Source organism: Amblyomma mixtum, chromosome 3 (genome assembly GCF_055824585.1).
Source record: "Amblyomma mixtum isolate Tamu chromosome 3, ASM5582458v1, whole genome shotgun sequence".
In the NCBI taxonomy this organism is placed as follows: Eukaryota; Metazoa; Arthropoda; class Arachnida; order Ixodida; family Ixodidae; genus Amblyomma; species Amblyomma mixtum.
This window is the reverse complement of record NC_143014.1, coordinates 98,511,596-98,535,531: the sequence shown is the minus strand read 5'-3', so window position 1 is coordinate 98,535,531 and position 23,936 is coordinate 98,511,596. Positions and strand designations below refer to the sequence as shown.

General features: G+C 46.5%; 1 protein-coding gene across 3 annotated transcripts in view; it reads left to right on the top strand.

The window, feature by feature from the left end:
* Cpsf5 (cleavage and polyadenylation specificity factor subunit 5) overlaps nt 1-23,936 on the top strand; it is a 45,753-nt gene that overhangs the window by 9,996 nt on the left and 11,821 nt on the right. For 2 of the 3 annotated variants that reach the window (XM_089580353.1, XM_089580351.1), the window contains exons 4-5: nt 881-970; nt 9,007-9,082. In XM_089580353.1, the coding sequence (XP_089436479.1) occupies nt 881-970; nt 9,007-9,082 (166 nt within the window). The remainder of the gene's footprint in view (nt 1-880; nt 971-9,006; nt 9,083-23,936) is intronic. The other variant, XM_089580352.1, reaches the window with a different exon arrangement.

Here is a 23,936-nt window from a genome sequence, read left to right as displayed (position 1 = left end):
ATCAAGTTGCACAAATGTTGATATAAATAAATATGGTGCCTTTCATGCACATAAGTAATGAGCAAATATACATATATTGCCAGACTGGTGTAATTGTTTAGTAGCTCGTGCCATTAAAATGCACAAAACATTGCTAACACCCAGCAGTAGCTCCTGTTATGGATACCGCTTTTTCAATTTCAGCATCAAAACTCTTGATTTTTGTGGTTATGTACTTGCTCGTATTTTGAGCATGGTGTTTTGCAATAAGCACTTTTTCTGGCTTGAGCAGCTTAGGATAGTGTTTGCACATCATGCAGAATATCATTCAAGTTGCTCTTCATTTCCGTTGATATGACATGTACCATCCGGGGATGTGGCGGATTTTTCTAAGCTCTTGATCAAGAGGTACAGTGCAGTAGTCAGAAGTTTATATTTATCTTTTTTTTTAGCCACAAACCTGTATCAAATGTAACCGGAACTATCATTGTGCTTGTACTGTACAATCATTGTGCTACTGAAGTCAGGTCAGTCTTGCAGAAGGCTGCATTTCAGTAGGTGTAATGTCAAAATCCCCGTCAAGCAAAAGATGACATTGGTACATTTGCTTTGTTCACATAGGTTCGGGGAGGCTCACTCCAGTGCTCTTTTCCCGGAGCTGCGACAAATGTGGCAGCTTAGCTTGGTGTAATGCTTAGTGTAGTCTGACACAAATGTATCGCACCTGTCGTATCATTGCTTGTAGTCAGGTGTACTTCTTTATGTTAGAAAACAGACCGGAATGGCCAAATTTAGTTTGCACCAACAGCTCAAGTATCTACAAGCACATTTGGCTGGCTATGTGGTATCCACGTTGGTACTGTGATCAGTGATATAACATTGTTTCATGAATGGTGCACAGATACTTGGCCGACAAGATGGAGTCAAGCAGGATTGGGTCATAGAAGACACGGTTGGGAATTGGTGGAGGCCAAATTTTGAACCTCCCCAGGTAAGTAGTTCATTTAGTATTGTGTTTTAATCTTTTATATCACGGGTGAGAAAACACTTGCTACAACAGAACGTTGTTGATGGGTGCACACACAAGTTCCGGCTTTGATGTAAATGTGGGCATGTTGAATCATCACTTCTTTCATATTGAACCAGTTGTATTGCTGCCCACTTAAAGGGTCGTTGAGGACAACTCCATCCAGTGATTGGTCTCTGTAAGAATTGGTTCTTTGACTCTTTCTGGCTATAGCCGCCGCGGTGGCTCAGTGGCTATGGTGCTCGGCTGCTGTCCCGAAAGACGTGGGTTCGATCCCGGCCGCGGCGGTTGAATTTCTTTGGAGGAGAAATTCGAGGCCCGTGTACTGTGCGATGTCAGTGCACGTTAAAGAACCCCAGGTGGTCGAAATTTCCGGAGCCCTCCACTACGGCGTCTCTCATAGCCTTAGTCGCTTTGGGACGTTAAACCCCATAAACCAACCAACCATCTTTCTGGCTATGTTGATGTTTGTCCGACAGCTAGAGTCACATTTATCAGTAAAAAAATTGTTTAAAAGTCCTGCCGTTAGTCAGTTTTACGTGCGAAATTGGCCGGCGGTTGCAACACCTGTATTTTATTTTCTGGTCTTGTTGACCTCATAAAAGCTCTGTTTTCAGTGACAATGGCCTCTTTGCGATTAGAAAGTGGTACCTAATCAATATAGGCCAACTTCTATTTCTCCCCGGTGTCCCTTTAAGCATGATGGCTTCTGGTATACCTGGCAGCTATTATATACACTTTCACACTTTTTGTTCCATCCAAGCCTGAAACACCCTTTTGGCTGATTGGTTAATGGTGCAAGATGCTGCAAAATATTTAAAACCCTCCTCCTTTTTGACAAGGCAGAGTGCATATGCCATGCATATGCCATTACCCACAAGCGGAAATGAATGTCTAAGACTTCCGTAGAGCGCACTGCCGAAATACGGGATCGACAAGCTTTGAAGACTGCAGAGCAGGGAGCCCTTCAACTGGAAGCTTATGCTGTGGATCTCAACAGAGTTCTTCATTGCCTGACAGGGCTTCACAGGGGCGGAAAACTGCTATCGCACGCATAACACGTAACATGCAAGGACAGTGAGGCAAAGGAACACGTTTTAGGCTTTGTGATAGAACATGAAAAGTGGGTGACACTTGGGAGAGCTACTTACAGCTGTCGCACTGCAAAACGAAGAGCATTTTAGCCAGGTTCATGCATCTGCATGTATCAGTAGATCATAACTAGAGAACTTTATAGAGCTGGCTGTAGCTTCGGTGTTGGCAGCGTTGAAGCACTGAGAAGTGTGTTTTGAGTTTCGTCCCCCAAATGCTCATGCTGGCGTAGAATTAGCACTGTGTGTGCAGGCTTGTGTGAAACATTACAGGGATGACTAATCATGACAGGTTTCTGAAGTACATCGTCCCTGGTGATGAAGCATGCATTAAAGGGTCAGTCTACTGTATTTTATTGGCCATATTTTCTTTGTGACAACGGATAGCTCTTTACTCAAATTACCATTTAGCCAGGTGTGGTGCCAAGAAGTGCGGTAGAACATTTTTAAAATAGAATTTATTGATGTGGGAACACATCTGTATGAGATGGTAGTCTCATCTGGCAACCATGAAAATACAAATGTCATAGCAATTTATAAAGTGCAATTTTCAAATGCTGAGATGTTGAAAAGAAACCGGCACTGAAAGGACATGGGTTTCATATGCCGCAATTATGAGAAGATGTATTTTGTCATTAATAAAATGCAGGAACGTGAGCACCATGACCATGAGAGGGTGCGGCAGTCAATCCAATCCAAGATGAAGCGGTGTGGCGGTGCATGGTTAGCATGGTATTTAACAGGCAGGATGTCAAGCTTGCAGAATCTGAGTGCAGTTGAAAAGAGAATATTTTCAAGGATGAACGAACAAACCGTTCCATATGAGTCAACTCCACGGTGGAAGATATTCTTCCACCGTGGTCATATCTTCCGCCGTGGTCAACTCCGAATAAACGCGGTCGCGACAGCCAAAGTGATGATGAGAGTAGCGACGATCCCGACGATTTCCGCCACGCGGCGACAAACATGGCAGCGCCCTTCGAAGCCGGACCTCTCGCTTCGGACTGAATTCTCGTTGTTGCTGCCTTTTTCAGTGCGTTCACTGGCCGTAAATGGGGCACCGGTCTTTCGCTTCGTCTCTCCTCGCATATAAGAAAACGTATAAGTGATAAATTTGCTTTATTTTTTTAGAGTGACGATTCTGCCGCTTCTAGGCTTAAGAGGAGAGTCGGTTTGTTTACAGTAATGGTTCCCATCCTGACAACCAGATGGCGCCACTACTTTCTTTTTGGACATAGAGGAATAATTATTTTATAGCATTGGCTGTTAATAGATGTTACTTTGGTTTGATGGCGCGGGTTGTCGGCAGATCTATAGATGCCCCCTTTTTCAGGAAGCTTTCAAATTCATCCCTTCTGTATATGGCTGTCTCCCAAAAACTACGTAAAATCAACCAGATAGTAGTTAAGCTGTTATTACCATCTGAGCATAGACTGCAGGCTGTGGGCCAAAGCCACTTCCAAAGGCTGTGATAGCCCAGATTACTGCAAAGTCTCGCAAATCTTTTAGAGCTGCGTTTCACCTAGTATGCTCCAGGCCAGTGCACGGTTGCTTCTTGGATGTGTACTCGCTGCTTGCCAAAATCCGGAAACAGAATTTGTTGCTGACTAGTCAACCACTCTTGACAGAGCATGATGTGAGTGTAGCTGAACTCTAAACAGCGATGAGTTCTTGTTACCCTTTGACCCAGCCAGTGTACGCAACAATGGGAACAGCACTTTGTTTTACAAACTGCTTCTAAACTGCAGTGCTAAAGGTGTGCACAGTTGAAACCGCTGAGGCTATATGCATGCACTCTGCAAGCCGAGTGGCCATTTTCGAGCTCCATTAATTTTAGGAATGATGAAATGCATGATTCTGTGGTTAGACCATGGAGCAAGGACGGCAGTGGTCGTGGACGGACGAATTGGACGAAAGTCTTCGACATTCATTTCCGCGTGTGGGTAAGGGCATATGCATGTAGTCGCTGCGCTCGTTCTTCAGCAGCTTCAACTTGTCTGGCATGCTTATACCGTTGATGCCACATTGCTTCTGCTTGTCACTGCACTGTGACTGCAAGGTCTGTCGACTCGTGCTGTTGTTGCCATCTTTTATGTTGGTGTTCAGCCCGTCTAGCTCGGCACAAAGCGTCTGGATCAACATTAGAAAGCCCGGTGTGAAGCGAGTGCGAAGGATGTGCACAGCAAGCGTGGTAGCAATCCACTAAGGGAACCTCCACGCACTGTGAAAGCTACACGTGGCGTGCATCAGGCTAGGCAGGAGAGGGAAGATAGATGTTTGTATCCTGAAGGCTTGGGTACCAAAGCGCAACAATATAGTCTTGAAGACGATGGGGATCAGGCCAACAAATTCGCGCATAAGAACTGACCCCTCTTTCGGGTTGAACAATTGAATGCCCCTGCAAGTTGCCCCTTGCAATTATAGGATTAGGCAGCTGTAGGGTTGGAGGTGGTCAAGGAGCGGGCTTGAAACAGAACCCTGCAAGCCGCCACCTCATCGGTTTCCCAAGGCGAGGGGTGCAAACCATCGTTTACTGTTCGGACTATTTGGTGCAGTAACACTGCAAGGTGACAAAGGAACGTCCCCCTTTTTTTTTCCTCCATAGCTTTGGCTGCAATGAATGTTTTCAACAAAACTTGGGCCTCTAATCGTTGGGAATGCAGTCTCATATTCATAGTGGGCCAAGTGCCTCACTGCAGCAGTTTTAATTTAGTCGCTCAATGGAACAATTGCAGCACCGCTGGGGGCAGTGTGGCTTCCCTGCCACACCAAGAAAGTCACATGACCCTCGTCCTTGCATGCGCCGACTCTCGCACCAGCTGCACTGTCGCTCCTCCAGATAGGGAAATCGGCCATGCAGGACTATCATTAGAAGTTTCTAAGAATGCTCATTGAGTGTAGATCGAGTTCCCGCGGTAAAAAGACGATTTCAAATTCCGCTTTAGTGCACCTTTAACCTGGGTGAAAATCCTAACTCATCAAACTGGGCAGCTCCGGAGCATTTCAAACATTTTTGAGTTGAATATGAAATTATAATTTTTCGACTGCCCTGTTTTAATTCTGATATATAGTGTTTCAAAAGAGTATAGAAAACGATTACTAAACAGCAAAAAAAACAAAAGCTGAAACTATGCTTGGACCTGAGTATGCCGGCATAACAGGTCGAAATATGATGTCACGCATACTGCCACGAAATTTTTCTTCTCCGTATGGATTGGCTAAACTGGCGACTGTAAATGAGAGATTCAGTCATTATTTGTCTGAAGTGACCAAAAAGAAACAAATTTCTTTCTTTAGCAAACGCAGATCGATTATCAACGAGTGTACAGCACATGATGTCGCACACACACACACACGCACGCATGCATGCACGCACGCACGCACACACACACACACACACACACACACACACACACACACACACACACACACACACACACAAGGTTGCCCATGTAAATTTTCTTGATTGAAGGCACAAAACGGGAAAATTTAAAATTAATTTTCACTGAAACAAAGCACTGCTTGGCTGTGAAATTTGGCACAAAGGATCAGGGTGCTCCAGAGACCTTGCCATGAGATTGTCAGCGAAATGTGTGGAGGTGAGACAGCCCCGTAGTTGCCCTTTCTCAATTGATTGCAGCTGGTTCTCAGTTGATATATCAACTGGTTTCATTTGGAATCAACTGGGAACTTCTTAAGGGGGAAGAGGATCTTATGAAAAAAAATTTTATCAATGAAGTCACATTTTTGTGACTTATTACTCTTTTTGTGTGCTGATTCCAAAAATGTCATTTAATTTTATGTGAAACAAGTCATTGCGCACTTATGTAATATTGTCACGACCACAGTAGCCGTGAAAGGTAGACGTCAGGAAGAACCCAAGACTGGGAGCCTTCTTTTAATTATCGAGCCAGGTTCCACGACACAGAACAGAACAGCGCGCCACGAGAGCCCACCGCCGCTTCGTCGTCGTCTTCGACTCAGCGCGGAGGCCGCGCGGCGCGTTGGGCGCGTGGCATTATTCCCCCCCGCGAAAGCAAACATCGTCTCGATGTGGAATGGGGTATGTACAGTGAGGGGAGGAGGAACAAAAAAAAAAAAAAAAAGGACTGGGGGTGAGGTGAACTATACAGCGCGCGCTAGATGAACATGCAGGGAGAGTCAAGTTCACACGTGGGGTAAGGGGAAAAGGTACGAAACAGCGTGAACACAGCGCTCAGTCACGCGAAAAGTACGGCTTTAAGCGCACTACATGCACGATTTCAGGCCGTTGACGCTGAGGGCCGGCGACCACAGTTCCATAGTTCCATGGGGGACAACTTCGTAGTTGACGCTGTTCAGGCGGCGCAGGACTCTGTACGGGCCAAAATATCTATTTAAAAGCTTTTCACACAATCCCTTGCGGCGCACTGGTGTCCACACCCACACGTGGTCGCCCGGCTCGTAGTGCACGTCCCTGTGCCGAAGGTTATAGTGTCGGGCATCGGCGGATTGCTGGACCTTGATGTGCAAGCGGGCCAGCTGACGGGCCTGCTCTGCTTGCTCCACGAAGTGGCCAGCTTCAGGGGGAAGCTCTGCGTCGCCGTACGGCAGCATGGCGTCTAGCATCATGCGGACCTCTCTGCCATACACGAGACGGAACGGGGTGAACTGGGTGGTTTCCTGCGTCGCGGTATTATATGCGAAGGTGACGTACGGCAAGACCTCATCCCAGGTTTTGTGTTCAACGTCGACGTACATCGAGATCATGTCCGCCAATGTTTTGTTGAGCCGTTCCGTTAGACCATTGGTTTGGGGATGATACGCTGTTGTTGGTCGATGAGCAGTATGGCTAAGCTCTAAGATGTCACGTAGGAGCACGTTGGGCATTACACCTGCAGGAATTCGATTTCACCGTCACCTACAAGTCAGGCCGGAAACACACCGACGCTGATACCTTGTCACGCGCTCCCGTCGAACCTCCTTCGCAAGACACCACCGACGATGATAGCTTCCTTGGAGCGGTCAGCACATCTGAGCTCGTTTCCAGACAGCGTGCCGACGCCGAGTTCCGTCTGCTCATCGAACATCTCGAAGGTGGGTGCCCTGATATACCACGAAAACTTGCTCGTGGACTATCGTCGTTCTGCCTGCGGAGAGGGGTGCTTTATAAAAAGAACTCTACTTCAAGTCCGACAACTTACCTGCTCGTCGTACCGTCTGATCTGCGGGATGAAGTCCTCCTTGCCTGCCATGATGAACCGACTTCCGGCCACCTTGGAGCTACCCCGCACCTCCACCAGTGTCACGACCACAGTAGCCGTGAAAGGTAGACGTCAGGAAGAACCCAAGACTGGGAGCCTTCTTTTAATTATCGAGCCAGGTTCCACGACACAGAACAGAACAGCGCGCCACGAGAGCCCACCGCCGCTTCGTCGTCGTCTTCGACTCAGCGCGGAGGCCGCGCGGCGCGTTGGGCGCGTGGCAATATGTTATGCAGCTTTTTGCCGAGAACGTTTAGGAAATTTTGTTGCTGGGAACTCCCTGAAATGCATGCCATTGGTTTCTCTTCACATCAAGCTATGCAATAAGGGTAAAATTATCATCCTGCATATCATAAAGTTGAGTTATAGGTTTTTGAAGTTTCCTCTTCAGAAATGGGAAGAAAAATTTGTATTCCTGTTTTTATAACTGAACTATAACTGTAAAGGCTCTAACTCAACTTCTATAATAGGTAGGATGATAATTTTAGCCTTATTCATTACTTTGATGTTAAAAAGGACTAGTGGCATGCATATTATTAGCAAGTTCTGTGCGACAAAATTTCTTAAAAGCTCTAGGCAAAAAATTGATACATTACTTAAGTGCATAAAATTAAATGACATATTTGGAATCAGCATGCAAAAATACATGTTCCCTGAAGATTTCATAGTTGTGACTTCATTAACAGAATTTTTTTTTTTAACCCTTTGAAGGTTTTTGCCGTATATGTACGGCGGCGGTTTTCTGTCCCGCAAGGTCTTTGCCGTACGGGTACGGTTTCGATCTTCCATTTGAAATTTTGCGCCAAAAGAACAATGCGTGCTCACTGGGGGGTGCTGCCACCTCTTAGGGCTTACAAGAAGTGTTTGAATTTTGTGCTGCCTTCTTACGGAGATAAGCAGAACTTATGTCTAGCTTTAGCGCGGCGGCACAGACTGCGGCAACACCCCTTTTGTAGTTTTGATTTCGCCGTGTGATCGCAACGGAGTCGCGCGAAATTTCAGTTTTCTTTTTGTCAGCACTATCTTGCAGGGGCTGCCGAAGTTGATTGCTATCTTTATTGGCGCTGCTCTTAGCTTGCTTATCACCATTGCTCGCGAGGTATTCTCGCCCTCTGTGGCAACGCGCCTACGCGGTTTCGATTCCGCCGTGGCATCGCAACGGAGTCGCGCAAAACGTGTTTTCTCTTTGTGGGCACTGTGTTGCAGAGGCGGCGAAAGTTGATTTCTATCTTTATTGGTGCTGCTCTTAGCTTGCTTATCACCGTTGCTATTCTATTCTATTGAACATTTTCCAGTTGTGAGTGATGCTGTCACCAAAGTACTGTTCCTAATTTTTTTTTACTATTTATTCTCGATTATATACATTTTGTAGATTCAAGATCCGCAATAAAGTAATTTGACCACCTGGGAAAGTTTTCTTCAAAATAATTCGACCCTCAAAGGGTTAAAGACCTCCTGCTCCCTGTAAACAGTAAACCAGTTTGACCAGTTAGGATTTTCACCTTGGGTATAGACAATACCACTCCTGGACACAAGCACTGTATCGTGTGCACCTGCCCCTCCCCCCTTTCCGTTATCTCCTGATTTTTCACTCTGGCAAATTTGCAGGTATTTAGTTGTAGTCTGCTGGAGTGTTCCAACCTTGCATAAACAATTTTTCTTTCAGTACCCCTATGTTCCACCGCACATCACAAAACCAAAAGAACACAAAAGGTTGTACCTAGTTCAACTTCCTGAAAAAGGTAAGCCTTCTTTTGTCGCTTGTGATTTCTCAGAAGCATGTGCTTGTTAAGTACCTTTGTTATGTAGGATTTTGATGACCTTTTCATTAGACATTTTATAGCCTTATGAAAAATTAGACTGCAGCCAAGGAAAAGGTACCCAAGTGGAGTTACATAATTGTTAAGATATGTAGCACAGATTTTAAAGACAGCCTAGAATCGTTAGAAATATAATAATAAGCATGTTTTTCACTCATTTAGATGTTGTAGGCAGGTTTTTTCAATGTGAAAAACCATCAGTGGCTTCGGAAGTGTGTGGTAGGCCAGTAAATTTTTAATCAACTTTGGCGTGTAGTAACTCGACAAACACTATTCCTCTGAGTTGACATAGCTTGAGTTTGGGAACAACAAATACCTTCAAGTCAAGGGCTAGTGAGAAGTACTGATGTGAAATGAGTGTTTAAGTTTTGGGAGTATGTGTGAAATGGTTTTAGTCAAATAAAGTTCCACTTCTGTCTGCTTATGTATGAACAATAACTGTAACCATGCCTGAACTTAGGAAAAGAAGTATAATGACAAAGGGTCAGCCCTTTCCCTAGTGTGAAAAAGGACCAAATTTGTACCAGTATTCCCATATCTCTTGTTCACCAGGTTGTAGAGAGTTGTTTTCTGTATGAAACAGCAGCATATCATTGATATTGCAAACCTTCTGTATTGGCTCATGTTACAAAAGATGAGATGGCCGTTCGCTACATGACACTGTCTTCATCACCTTGCATCTTTCCTGCACCTGGAGAAAATGTGAAACATGGTAGTGTGATTGGGAGGTGAGATATAGTGATGGGGAATTAATTGTGGGCAGTGTCCGAAAGTGCTGCTCCATCTGTACTCACCACAGCCAACCTTTGCTCAAAACACTGTCATGAGCAGAGCCTTCTCTACATTGCTTTTTCTCTTTGAGGAAGAGGTTCAAAGCTTTTTTTTTTTTGCACATTTCTGTGCATCCACTGTTAGCAGGCAGTCATTTTCTTGCACCACTGTCATGGCGGCCAACAAAGTGCTACCAAAAAGCCACAAAATAAAACTACTACTGCCATCTAGTGTAAAGATAATAACAGGCCAAATGGTGCTCTGGCAGCAAGGAGTTCAGCTTGTGCTGAGATGCATGACTTGTCCAGTGTAATGAATGTGTTACATCTTTGCCCCTACTGCTTCTCTATTGGTCATACTAACCCAGGCCAAAGACCCAGAAGTGACCTTGGAATCTGCAAAAAAAAAAAATTGTACGGCAGCGGATTCCAGCAGACCAATGCAGTGATGTGATTGCTGCACCAATTGTGCCAAAAGGTTGATGAGTGCATGGGTCTCTAGAATTTCTCCTCCATTGAAATGCTAGAGACCCGTGTACTGTATGATGTCATTGTACGAGGGCGAGTCAAATGAAAGTGAACCAACCCACCCTGCACAATAACTGCTCGGTCCAATATCTGCGAGGCATGCGCATAGCACACAGGCATCTATCATTTACAAAAGTGACACGCAGGTGTAACAATAAATATTCTTTAATGCTCTCATACACTGGGTTGAACACGGTTGCGTGACATAAAGGATAATCCATGGTGTCGTGAGCTTTTTGACACCTGGAGGTGTTTCCCTTCAAGAAATTAGTCGCCGTATGGCTGCTGTGCACGGTGAACGTTGCATTTCATTGGCCACTGTGAAGCGTTGGAGTAAACTGTTCAAAGAAGGACGGGAAAGTTGCAAAGATGATCCAGACCGGGCCAAAGCCACCGGCTGCGGGCCGCCGTCAAGAACAGACTACGTGGAAAATTGACGAATGGGGTCGTCTTGCTCCCCGACAATGCCCATCCCCACGTAGCTGATGTGGTTAACACAAAATTGACAAAGTTGAAGTGAGAAACGCTGCAACATCCACAGCCCAGACCTGTCGCCTTGCGACTTTCACTTCCACATTTTCGGGCAACTGAACAAACAGCTCAAGGGGACAAAATTCCTGTTGGACGATGACATGAAAGAGTCAGTTACATACTTTTTGAAGCAGCAATCCAAGAAGTTTTACGAGACTGGAATCACATGACTCTCTAGTCAGTGGGACACAGGTCTAAATCCTCATGGAGAATACTTTTAAATAAAGCTCCCTGTTTGTCATAAATTCGCATTGGCTCACTTTCATTTGACTCACCCTTGTATGTTAGCATAGGTCGGCGAACTCACTCATGAGTGGACTGACCCGGGCTGGCTTACGCTCATTCAGGTCATGATCTGAGCCGTGAGTGAGTCCGATCATGATCGGAGTCATGAGTCTGGGCTCACATTCAGATCATGATCTGAGTCCTGGTGAGTCCGGGCCCACATTCAGATTATGATGAGTCGTGGCCAATCTGTTCTAGTTTCTTGTGTTCTCGTAATACTTATTAAATAATGCTTTTGATCGAGATGATGGTGCAAGATAATTTCATTGTTTCGTGATGTGTAATTTCTGGGGCTGTTGCGCTCTAGGTTATTAAAACACGAGAAGAGTTTATTGGCCGCCGCGCTTGGTCTCGTTGGATATTGCCTGTGGCTGGCTGTAACGCGGTTGCTGTAGTTCTTCCTTTGCTATTTCTTAATTAGTTGCATAACACATGCAGCGGCCTCAGACCATTGTGTACCACGAGTGGTAGGTATACAGGCCTCTAGGCCTCTCAGCCAGGCCTGCCTACAGGCTAGCTGCAGTTAAGAGCTCATCGCATCACAGTGTTAACATTTTTTTTAGCATTTTAACTTAAGTCATTAGGTCTGAACGAGGCCTAGTGACACGTTACCCATTTTTGTTACCCATAGCGCCGTATTTTGAACTTTAATTCTTTGTTTTGTATGCATGCAATGTTCCAAAAAATACTCCATCTGGACCCACAGCCAGAATGCCAGACCTTATCTGGCAGAAAGGAATTCAGACATGCGAGGGTCAAAACTAAATGCTGATTTTTTTTTATTTTGTTCAATGTGCGCCATACAGTAGTAATACAAACGGGAAAATTAGCCTTACATTTACAGCGCGGCACGAAATCGACCACACCCTGCACCAAATAGAGAAAGATGACAAGCATGGACAAAGATTTCTTGCAAACCATTTATTCGCTCACTTCCCCTGTTCCTTAGTGTGGCTTAGGGCAGAAAGGTGCCAAAAGAAGGTAAGCGATGATGTGAAGGGTGCGGGAGGGGGAGAGGACGTTGACATAGGGGGTTCAGGCTACAGTGTTCCTCGAGAGAGATGGCAGCATTGTCGCGGGGAGCCCTCCTGCTACAATGGCGTGCTGGTGGCGTCACTGGCCTTGCCACCCTGAGCGCGCCATGGCGCCTTGCTTGCTGCGCGTCACACTGTTTCCTTAGAGGAAGACTGCAATAACCTCGCCTTTTAAAGTGAGAGCACTACTTGGCTTGTGATGCGAAAATCGCGCCGTAGCCAGAAAGCCGTGGCAGGCACGTGTGGCAGAAATGCATGGCAGAGCCACCGTACGCGAGTGACGTCATTGCCATCAATGCAACTTTCCCCTTCCGAGAAGAGTAAGACGACTTCCGTGATGAATGGAAACAGATTTGGGGGCCCCTCCTCCTGCCTTGGGTCGCTATACAATACCCCCTCAGTCAGATAACAAAGCAGCCAAGGCTCAAGATGGGAGCGGCTGGCCCCCTCCGTCCCATGCTTTGGTCGAGATGCCACTGTCCCACCTGACTTGATATACATGTAAACAGTGGCATGTCGCCTCCGTTCGATACGCTAGGAAATCTGATGTGCCGCTATTGTGTTCACGTAAACGCGGCTAGAGATTACACAAAAGGGAAAGCACTCGTCACCACGGTGAGTTGGCCTTCAGTTGAATCGCTCTACATCATCAGGCGAGACAGCAGAGCGTGGCCGGAGGCGGCAGTTCACTGCCGATGAAGTATGCGATCATCGGAACGCAGCGAAATGTGTGAAGTGGGCTGCTGAAGCGAAACACAATTCACCTCCCAAGGCCCCGACAACATGTCAGCGACTAGCATTGCTCTCGCATTTACGCATCGCAAGAATTGCTTAGGTGCCTGCATGATTTTTGTGGATTAGGGGGCCTGTTTTCGGAGGTGAGCCTTGCTCCTACCTGCAGATGTTGTGTGCAAGCCGCACCGTTCCACAAGCGTTTATGTGTCTGGTGGTGGATCGATGAAGCTTGTACCTAAGGTTCTTGGTGGACTGATAACAACCTAGAAGCCACAATTTTTCTCGCGTCCATGAAGTGCTGATAAGAAAGAAAATGGTAGAGGATGCAACCTTGACAATTAGGCTAAACAATACTCCAGATGCGATCCATTAGGCGGTAATAAGAGAGAACACGGAGAAGAATAGGAAAATTAGTTTATTACAACTGCATATAGCAGTAACGTAAATAGCAGGAACTTAGCAGTTCTAAATGAAGTCCTTACGAGAGGCTCTCGCTGCTCTCAAGGAGGGCTGATATATGGTTTAAAGACGTAAACAGTCCGATTTAAAAGCTTGATAATAGGATTTATTCTGAACAAAGGGCAGCACAGCATAAAAAAAACACAATAAAGGCAAAAATATTGAAACACCAAAAGCAGTGCTTATCTGTGATCTAAAAGGTTGCCCGGAATCGTTCACAAAACCGTAAAAAAGTACAAGTACAGGTGCCATAGTTCCCACACTTAAATGTTTTTCCAGGCTTGTAACATGGTCCGTTGGGCGTAAAACAGATTCAGCTGTCCAGTGTGGGAGCTTATAGGAGTCATGAGTCAAGGCGAGGCTGGCTGAGTCGTGAGTTGAAATGGACGAGTGAACCCAAATGAGTGAGTGCAGATGAGTCGTGAGCCGAAGTGAGTGAGTGAGCCCAGGTGAGCGGTGAGTTCAAATGAGTGAGTCCACATGAGTCGTGAGTCGAAACGAGCGAGTGAGCCCAGATGAGTCATGAGACTAGTGAGTTTGACTTCATGAGTTTGAGTGGGCCCAGGCCTCTGTGAGTGTGAGTTTGAGTGAGCCCCTGTGGTGGCCAAACGTTTGTGAGTGAACCTGAGTGAGCACTTGAGATTTTGCCGAGGTATGCATGTTAGAGAACCCCAGATGGTCGAAATTATCCAGAGCCGTCCACTACAGCGTCCCTCATAGCCAGAGTCTCTTTGGTACGTTAAATAGAGGGTATCAAACCAGAACCGAACCCTTATTTTTGCCTGAAACCAGAGCCGAACTGAACCAATGTTTTTTCGGCATCTTGGAACTGAACCCGAATCGGAACGATTCAAAGGAAGCGCTTCGAACCGGTTCGGGACTCTGTTCAGCCCCACTTTTCTTGCAACACGGTTTTGTCAGACAGAATGAGATGTGTTACTGCATAGATTTAGCCCCCGAAAGGTATTTGCCCTGGACTAGGTAAAAGTGATTTCCACTGTGCGACAATATAACTCGCTCATAAAGCACGGAGTAAGAATAGCTTCCTTTTATTTGTGTCGTGTACTATAAATATGCGAAACATCATTTCAGTGACCCAACCACGTTGCACAACATTTACTTTCGGAGGCATTTGTTATCTCAAACAGCAGATACAAATCAGGACGCGCCATGGTGGCTCAATGCCTGTAGTGCTCAGCTGCTGACCTGAAGGTCGCGAGTTTTATCCGGGCTGGGGCGGCCCCATTTTGATTGTGGCTAAATGCAAACAAAATTGATGGCTGATTTGTGTATTTAGGTCAAATGCGAATTAGGTGCGCTAGCACTTCGGTTTTCACTTCAGTTCCGGTGTTCAGATCCATTGTTTATGGATGGAAGTCATTCAGATAGCAGTGATGGATTAATGCCCATATATGTGTTTCAGCGCTGTGTGTGTCTTGTCTCCTTCTTGGTCTGTGTGTGTTTGCGCTGTTGAACCATCACTATGAATCGACACCAACTAGCCCAATCTGCTGTTCTTCTACATATATGTGGAATTGGCCATTCTCTACTTTGCATTCATAGATCTCTGGAAATCCTCGTACTACTCATGGTGCAGCGGTTAAGCGAAGCGCCACTGCCCTGCGATGGCAGCTGCTGCTATCGATGGAGCTTGCGAGACCCTTCCTGAGCAACCTTGCGCAACTGATCATTAATTGAACTGCCACCTGCCACGATGGGCAGTGTGTGTGTATGTGTGTGCATGTGTGAACGGCAGGTTGCCCACAGCGCGCTGGGCAGGTGGGCAGCCTGTGACAAAGCAGGCTTCAGATAACCAAACCCGGCTAAATTGAGGAATGCGCACTATAAGTGCTATGACACTAAAGCGTGCGTGCGCTATACGAGATCAGCGCATGTTGAAGAACCCCAGGTGGCCCTAGTTAATCAAGAGTCCTCAGGTACAGCCTCCTTCATAACCCTTATCACTTCAAAACGTCGAACCCTTCATAATATTACTACTATTAAAAATAAAGGCTGCATAAATTGCAGTTTTTTTTTGTTTTGTTTTTTCCAGGATCCAGGCATTCTTTGTTGCACATGATAGAAATAAGCAAGGAAAGACAGGCTTGTTGCAGCAATAGGGATACTTAAGAGAAACAATAGCAATTACATGAAGGGGTAATGCAGAAATGCATGCACTCACTGGCTCATGCGATATCGATTACATACAGAAAGATGCTGTTGCAATGAAATTTAACTGTAATGAAATAATTTTGTGTTATGCCGATGCACTGAAATTGTTCTTTCTGGGAGGTGGTGGTTGGTGAAGCTTCTGGAGGATTGAGTGGTTGGGGGGAGAATGGCGGTGGATGGTGGTTGAAGGCTCGTAATTGGGATATACATTTTTATCAGTGAATGCCCGGGTATGCACTCACTGGAGTGTGTTTCGCACACACAAACACACACACAACACGGATTAGTAAAAAAAAAACACCAGCGTACTCTAATCCCGAGTGGGATTCGGAACAGCAACGCCGCAGACAGAGAAGCTGCATTTGCTGATGCCTTAGGCTACTCGGCCTTTTTTTTTCTTCATTTTTAGCTTCATTCTATCTTTGCTGCATGGAGTAGCAGTAGCCTCCCTGACGCTCCTGGTGCCCTACTTGACCGGGTCGAATTCAGCGATCTCGGCATTGGCCCCACCCCACCATTACTCTATTACTCCACCTGCACATCAAAATTCCGGGAGGTGGACCCGTCAAGAAAAGGAAACCAGCTAGGCGAATGAACTTGTGCAGCGTGTTTATCTATCATTCGGCTTTTTCTGCGTGCTAAACAGTTATACGAACACCAGAAGTTCATACGGAATTCTGGAATCTTCAGTGGAATTTTGGAATCTTATAGTGTAAGGCGTGATCTCAATGTCTTTTTAAGAGTGTGCTAAAGTAAGTCCCAAAAGAACATGGCATCAAGACAAAACAAAACATTATTAAATTGTTTCTTGCTGCTTGCACAGGTAGCAAGCAGTTCACTGACCACAGTACAAATGTCCCTTTGGCACGAAGTCGCGTCTTAATGCTCATAGGCTCCCTTTCAGAACGCCCCAGAAAAGTCATAAAAGGAGTATGAAGTGCATATACCTTGTTTCTCGCAGAATGTAGCAGGTGTAACTATGTTGCAACAAAGGTGTTGCAAATTTATGCCCTTGCATATAGGCTCTGCGTAGGAGTAACTCTGGCGCGATGCACGCGCCCCTTGCGGCGGTGAGGGCAGACCTGGTGGGAGATGTGCACCAGCCCACGCTGCACCAATATGGTGAAATTGCCTGGGCGTGCGCCGTATTTCCCCTTCGTTCTTTGTATTTGCGGCATTCTGTGGCCACACGTTGATTTCTGCATAGCAGTCTGCAATAGCACATACTTGAGCTCGTCAGGGACGAAGTTTTTACATTCCCAAATGAGCTACATGAAGTGAAGCGGGACCTAACAGTGGGTGGCTCTTGTCCCGACAGGCAAGGAGCTGGCAAGGTCTGGATCCACTGCATGATGTTCTTTCCAGAAAAGAGAAAGAAGGCACACTACAATACCCTGCATTCGTATTTTTCTCACCACCTGAAAAAAATTCCAGCTTCTCGGCAGTGTGCCCCCTGCGTTCTCTGTTCCCAATCGGCCTTTTTCATTTTCCTGTGCTGCCACCTCGCGTACAATGCTGGAAGCTCACTGGAAGGGTACTGCGCGCCCAACCCGGCTGAACTGAGTGCCACTGCGGACCACGTTTTGTTGGAATCTGTCGACGATGGCGTGTCCTGGGCAGCACTTGGTATCTGGAGAATTTCTATGGCTAACTGATGGCGGGGCGTGAAGTCTGAGGCAGGCTGCTGTGCCCACTGAAGAGCAAATTCTTCAGTATTTGCGATCATGCGGCATGCGATGCGATCGCCAGCTAAGCAAGGGACGCCACTTCAAAGATGAAGGCTTATTCGCAACGTAATGTTAAATGAAATATCCCCGATCATTTCGCATTTATTGGCAGCAGTGCTGTTTAGCTTTATCAAATCGTGCCGCAGCCTAGTTGCATGGAGGCCGATCTGCATAGTCGCAATATTGAAAGTGCAAACACGTATGTCCTTGCTGGTGTGCGATTCCAGTTTGCAGTGTTTTAATGTAGGAACAGATGAAATGGCCACATTTTTGCCTCGAGTGTCCTCTATTTTTTCTTCAGTTCCATCATCCGCCTGTCCGTAGGGATCCGTACGGATATGCGTGCTGCAAAACGTTTGGAGATAACTTAAATATACCCGATTCACTTTTTGCCCTACCGGGTTACAAACCTAAAGCCATTTTTGGTGACGAACTGGAAGCGTGTGAGGCTGCCGCGCCAGTGCACCTTTGCTTGTTTTTTGAAAAACAGTTGCCTGCGATGAGCGCGCGCCATGGTATTATACGTGGATTTGAACCGTCTGACACATGGGCTGTGTGGAACGCTTCAGTGGAGGGCTCCGTATTATTACAGTGGAACCTCGATTATACGTCCCCCGGTCATGCGACGACCCGCATTTTACGACGAATTTGTGCGGTCCCGGCAAAACCCCCATAGAGACAATGCATTAAAAACCTCGGTTATACGACGCAAATTTTAGAAGGACCCCGCTTGACGCAAATTTTAGAAGGACCCCGCTTCGTACGACGGCTGGCTCGTACCGTCCGTCAAAAAAGGTTGTCAGAAACGCAGGCCGGGATGTACCGTATTTTCGCGATTCTAAGCGCCCCCCCCCCCCCCCCCCCCATTTTCGGAAAAAAAATTTCTGAAAAAAAACTTTGCATGCGAATCTAAGCACCCCCTTTTTTGCGCGGAAGAGAGCGTTGCCGAGGCCGCCAAGTGCACTTGCTCTCTTTTTCGTCCAGCCTGTGCAGTCGGAGTCCCGAGGAGGAGGAGGCGCGGCCTGCGCGTTGTTGTTGCGACTGAGAGAAGGATGAAAAGGAAATTGCACGGGCCTGCCTAGCCACCACCACTGCCAAGTGCAGATAGAGGACAGTTAAAAGATCAGAGGAAAGATAAGACGCGCGTCGCGTCGCAGCAACAAATGCGTCCGCGGGAGTGGACGCTGATGAAAAAACAGATAAGCGGGCGCGCTCGCCGAAGCGAGGACAGCGGGAGGACAGCGGCGTCCGCGGCGCTTTTTGTGTTGCTGCGTTGTTCCGACACTACAAGACAGATGGCGGCACAGAACTGTCTGCAGCTATTTTTCTTTTGAATGTTTCCTAAATTTTTTCTCGCGCCCGTTTCATCGATATTTCGCCGCGAAAAGAGGGGCCCGGGGGGGGGGGGGGGGGGGGGTCAGTGTAGATTTTTCGAATCTAAGCACCCCCTCTCACTTTGAGCATCGCGATCGTGAAAAAAAGGGGGTGCTTAGAATCGAGTAAATACGGTAGGCACACTTTAGCCAGTCGATAACCGGTGCGCCTTATCTTTCCACCTATCAAGAAAACCGCGCGAGCCGCTGCCCGGCTGCTCACGGCAGCCTCAACGGCCATTTTATCTTGTTTGTTGAAGACTAGCCCTCTGCCGGCAAAAATGTGCTGCATTTGTGTTCCGGAAAAAAAAAAGATGACGATGAAGTTCAGACGTTAAAAAATATCACGCTTGATTTTCGATTATACGACACCCGGATTATACGACGGTTTCGCGCGGTCCCCTGAACGTCGTATAATCGAGGTTCCACTGTATATGCGACTTGGACTTATTTCACGTGTATTGACATACACAACACTTTTGTATTTCGCCTCCACTGAAATGCGGCTGTCGTGGTGTGCATCGAAACCGCGATCTTGAGATCAGCGACGTGAAGTCTGGGTGCCGCGGTGCCGAGGCCTTCCTGCCCACGAATAAAAGATTTCGTGATAGACTGCACACGTATTTAACCGCGGTACCTCGTCCATACCTGTCACAAAGTGATTCCCGCTCAGTTTGGACATTCTTGACGGTGCCCAAGGGTGGCCACGACCATCGAGCCGGCGAACTGCTTTTATCCACGCTTCGCGTCGAAGGCGGTCCCGGGAAGCGTTCGGAAAGCGAAAAGCTTCCCTTTACATATCGGGGCATTGCAGCCGTATGCAGCACATGTCGTAGGCATCGCCAAATGCGTCGTGCTGAGCGCCCGAAGGCTGCAGCAAAGCACCCCGCCGCGTAAGAAGCCGGTTTGTTTACACTTCCAGTATGTTTCGCGACACCGCCGCCAGGGGATGGGCGCATGCGCAGTCGCGTCGTGAAAAAGGCGGGTTAGCACCAGGAACCACAGGACGTATCTGGTGGCATGCACTGACGCAGTTGTTTATTCCATATTCCTTAGACTGTAGTTTAGCCTATATTGGCCAAACTGCTCACTGTGCCCGCAATAGCATGCGGGAGCACCAGTACCGTGTAGGTGATCAAGTGGCTCCTGGCGTTTGCTACAGAGAACTGCCCCTCCAGAGTGACAATTAAACGAATGTTGTCGGGAAAACCAGCGCCACATGGAGGTCGGCCAGTGGCGAGTATATATTGATCAATGACGGGTATCGGATTGTCTGAAGTAGCAGTGCTTGGCATGCTGTATGCATCATATGGCTGCTTGATTGCGCCACCCTATTTTTTTATTTTTTTGGCATTGCAGAGATTTTCTGTACCATCTGCAAGTACACACACTAACATACACGCCGCCGGGTTTTCACATAATGGGACTATAGTGAGATACAACTTAAGTCTGCAATGAAGCTCCGCCCACATTCAGGACCACTGCACTGAGTTCTTCCACGACAAAAAGTAGTTTGTAGTTAAAATTTTTCTCATTGCCTAAACAAGAAACTAATCACAAGAAAAAAGTATAAGCTCTAGAATTTAGATACCTGGCTTATTTAATAAAGTCAGATATTTAAACCGATTTCGCTTACTGTTGTGATTGGCTAGCGCAGTAATACAGGACACCGCGGACCATGGCCCAGTGTTGGCAACTGCTGTTTTTTAAAGTTTTATCCTACTATAGTAATGCTTTCACATAAAAAATTGAATTTCATCTATTCCAATTTTGGAACACTGGCAAGTTAAAAGTTAAGTTAAAATCTTTGGTCAGCAACTGCCTGCATGCACCAGTACAGTGTGGAAAGAATGATCAATGTGCATCTTATTGACATTCGCTGCAGAGACCACTGCTGCATGCTGTCCTTTAAACACTGAAAAAGGGAACTGCCCCACCAGAGAGATAAATGAAGCCTTTCAAATTAATTCTTCCCTAGTCTGCTACGTCTGAGTTAGGTCAGTCATTCTCGTAAACAGAATTTTGTCTCTTTCTATGAACCTAGCTGGCCATCGTACGAGAGTTTTCAGGCTTTTCGTCAGCTTTTCATATTTTCTTTTCACTTATCTTTCTTAGCTCCCTTTCCGTTAATTCCTCTTATTCTCCTTCCGCATCTTTTCCTTCCTTCTCTACCACCACTTCCCCCACAGCGTTCTTTTCTCTCTTCGCTCTCTGAGCTTTTGCCAAAGTACGTCCCTCCCTTATAACATTCTCAATTGCCTAGGAATACTTCCTCAGACAGTCCCATTTGGTCAACGGGCTCGTGGCTGGCTTTGTGTCGCGTTGTACCACATGTGGAGGGGGCGTTTGCCACAAACCTTGTTCTGTGTTTTTCAACTTCTTTCTTCATCATATTTTCTTATCCCCTCTCTTTCATTTCGTTTTTGTGTTTTGCTTCTTTTTCTTGGGCACCCCTCTCCTTTTGGCGTCTGCTCTGTTTCTCGTGCTTTGCTACTTCTAAATAGACACCCAGCACAAAGCTAGGGCTTGTCTGTGTCCGTCTTGTGTCTTGATGTTCTCGCACTGTTTATCCATCGCTATGTCACTCGAACTAGCCCAAACCACCACCACCTCGCTGCAACGATCCTGAAAACTTTCTCATGGCCGCCTCGACTGGGCACGCACCCGTCCCAAGTGTCCACGGCTCTCCCAACGCATTTGCTCCAGCGCCTACTGGCGGCACTGCCTGTTCACTGCGAGGGCTGCCCCCTGGGTTCCTGCATGGTGTGTATGTGAAGTCCTCCCAACCGATCCAAGCCTGCTTTTTTTTATCATACTCTAAATATGATAATTTAGCATAGGCTTGGAATTTAGCATAGGCTAAATTCTTCATTTCACAGTGTACTAGCAAGAAGCCTCAGTTTGCTGCATTTTTGAACATACTAAGCTATAGGATGTAGAGATACGTAAAGGGAATTGCAAAGGCGATGTCGAACAGGTGATTTAAGGAAACTGTTTGGTAAGCTCTTGGTTGTTAGGGAGAGCCAGTGTGTTCCCACGAGGCTCTTGTTGAGTGGGAATGGGCGGTTGAGGTGGTGCTCATACATTTGGTAGAGGATCAGGTGGGGTGGGGGCGCTGTGCAAAACATTTATTTTGGAGGTGTACCGGTCGGTTGACTGTCAAGTGTATTTTGGGGCGGCGGAAGGGTGCCGGTCTGTAGCTGCCGATACAGGGCATCTTCCTCACTGATTAATATGCAGTATGGTAGAAGGCGCATGCAGTGGTCCTGATTGTCCGTGTATGTACGAGGGGGTGCTGAGAAGTTTCTGGCTTTGCACTGAAAGAATGTAGTCAGAGGTTGTGAATGTGCACATTTATTCAACATATTCCCCCCTCAGTTTGATGCACTTGTTGCATCGTTCTTTCAGCTTTTCTAGTCCATTTAAAAAAAATTATGTGACAGGTTGTCAAACCAGCTTTCAGCAGCAAGTTTGACGTCAGCAATATCGTTGAAAGACGACCCTTCAGATGTTTTTCAAGTTGGGAAACAGATTGTAGTCAGAAGGGGCCAGGTCAGGTGAATAGGGGGGATGGTGGACCAATTGGAAACCGAGGGCCTTCAGTTTAACAGCCACAACTTTGGACCTGTGTGCAGGTGCATTGTCTTGCAACAAAAGGATTCCTTTGTTCAGCTTTCCCCGGCGTTTCGTCTTAATTGCCTCTTTCAGATTGTTGAGGAAGCCAGCCTAATATTCTCCGCTTATACTACAGCCCTGAGGTAGGTAGTCCACCATCAGAACACCATCTTTGTCCCAGAAAGTGGACGCCATGACTTTTTTGGCTGATTGCTGGGCGCGGAATTTCTTGGGTCACAGGGACACACTGTGACGGCATTCCTTTGACTGCTCCTTGGTTTCGGGATCATAAATGTGGAGGCATGTTTCATCTTCAGTCACTAATCTGTCTAAAAAGTCTTTTGTAGTATCAAAATGGGTCAAAACAGCTCTGGATGCCTCAACTCGAGCCTCCTTCGGTTCACTGTTCCAACATTTCGACACCCACTCCGCTGAAAGCTTGCGCATGTCTAGGATATTTGTAATAATAAAACCAACGTGCTCCCGGGAGATGTCCAGTATCTGGGCTATGTTTTTGGCGGATATTTGCCGATCCTCAAGAATCAGCTTATGGACAGAATCGCTTGTTGCCGGGTCTGTTGAGGTTGTGGAGCGCCCACTACAGGGCTCATGTTCAACAGTGAAATGCCCAGTCTTTAAATGACCAACCCAGGTTTTGACAGTGCTGTAAGAAGGACACTTCTCCCCTAGTGTTTGTGACATATCACTGTGAATGTCCTTTGCAGACTTTCCCTGCAGAAACAAACATCATGACCCGTAACTCCACACCTGAAACTTGCTTGTGCCTCTGCCATCTCACGTTCTACCTGAAATTAAAAATAGTTAAAAAAAAACCAGAAACATCTGATACTTGCTCACTTACATAAAAAGATATGCTTTTTTATGGTACCAAACTAATTTTTGAATTCGACATGAAAGGGGGCAAAGCCAGGAACTTCTCAGCATCCCCTCGTACTTTTCAGACAGACACAAGCCGCAGGGGTGGCCTATTATACCCCTGCCACACGGCAAATTTAATGTCATTCCCATCGAATGACATTCGTTCGACTTAATGTCATTTTTTCTGCGCGCTGCTACACGGCAAAAACTAATGTCATTTGCAAATGATGGTGATTGCGATGGAAAAAGAGTACAGTGAGTACAGCATACAAAAATTTCGATGTATGCTTCAATACGTTGCAAAAAGTATTGCTTTGCTAATGGAAACCGATTCTAAAATCTTCATCCTCATTTTAATCAACGTATTTAGATAGGCGCGTTGTGCGAGGGTTCTAAAAACGTTGATTTCAATAACGTGTTGATCACTGCTATCCACCACAAGTCCAAGCCAAGCCAAACCTCAGCCATCGGCGGCAGGCAAATGGCGGACGTCATATTGTGAAATGCTCTCTATGGTGAAATTAGACAGTATTAGCTGTGCGTCCGCAAAAGCTTTGCGCATGCTACGGGCGCACCTTGCGCGCACTGCCACCCGTCCTCACAACAGTTTTAGTAGGGAGCACGGTGGTTGGGTGTGACTAGCGTAGCGTGCGAGAAGCATAACATAC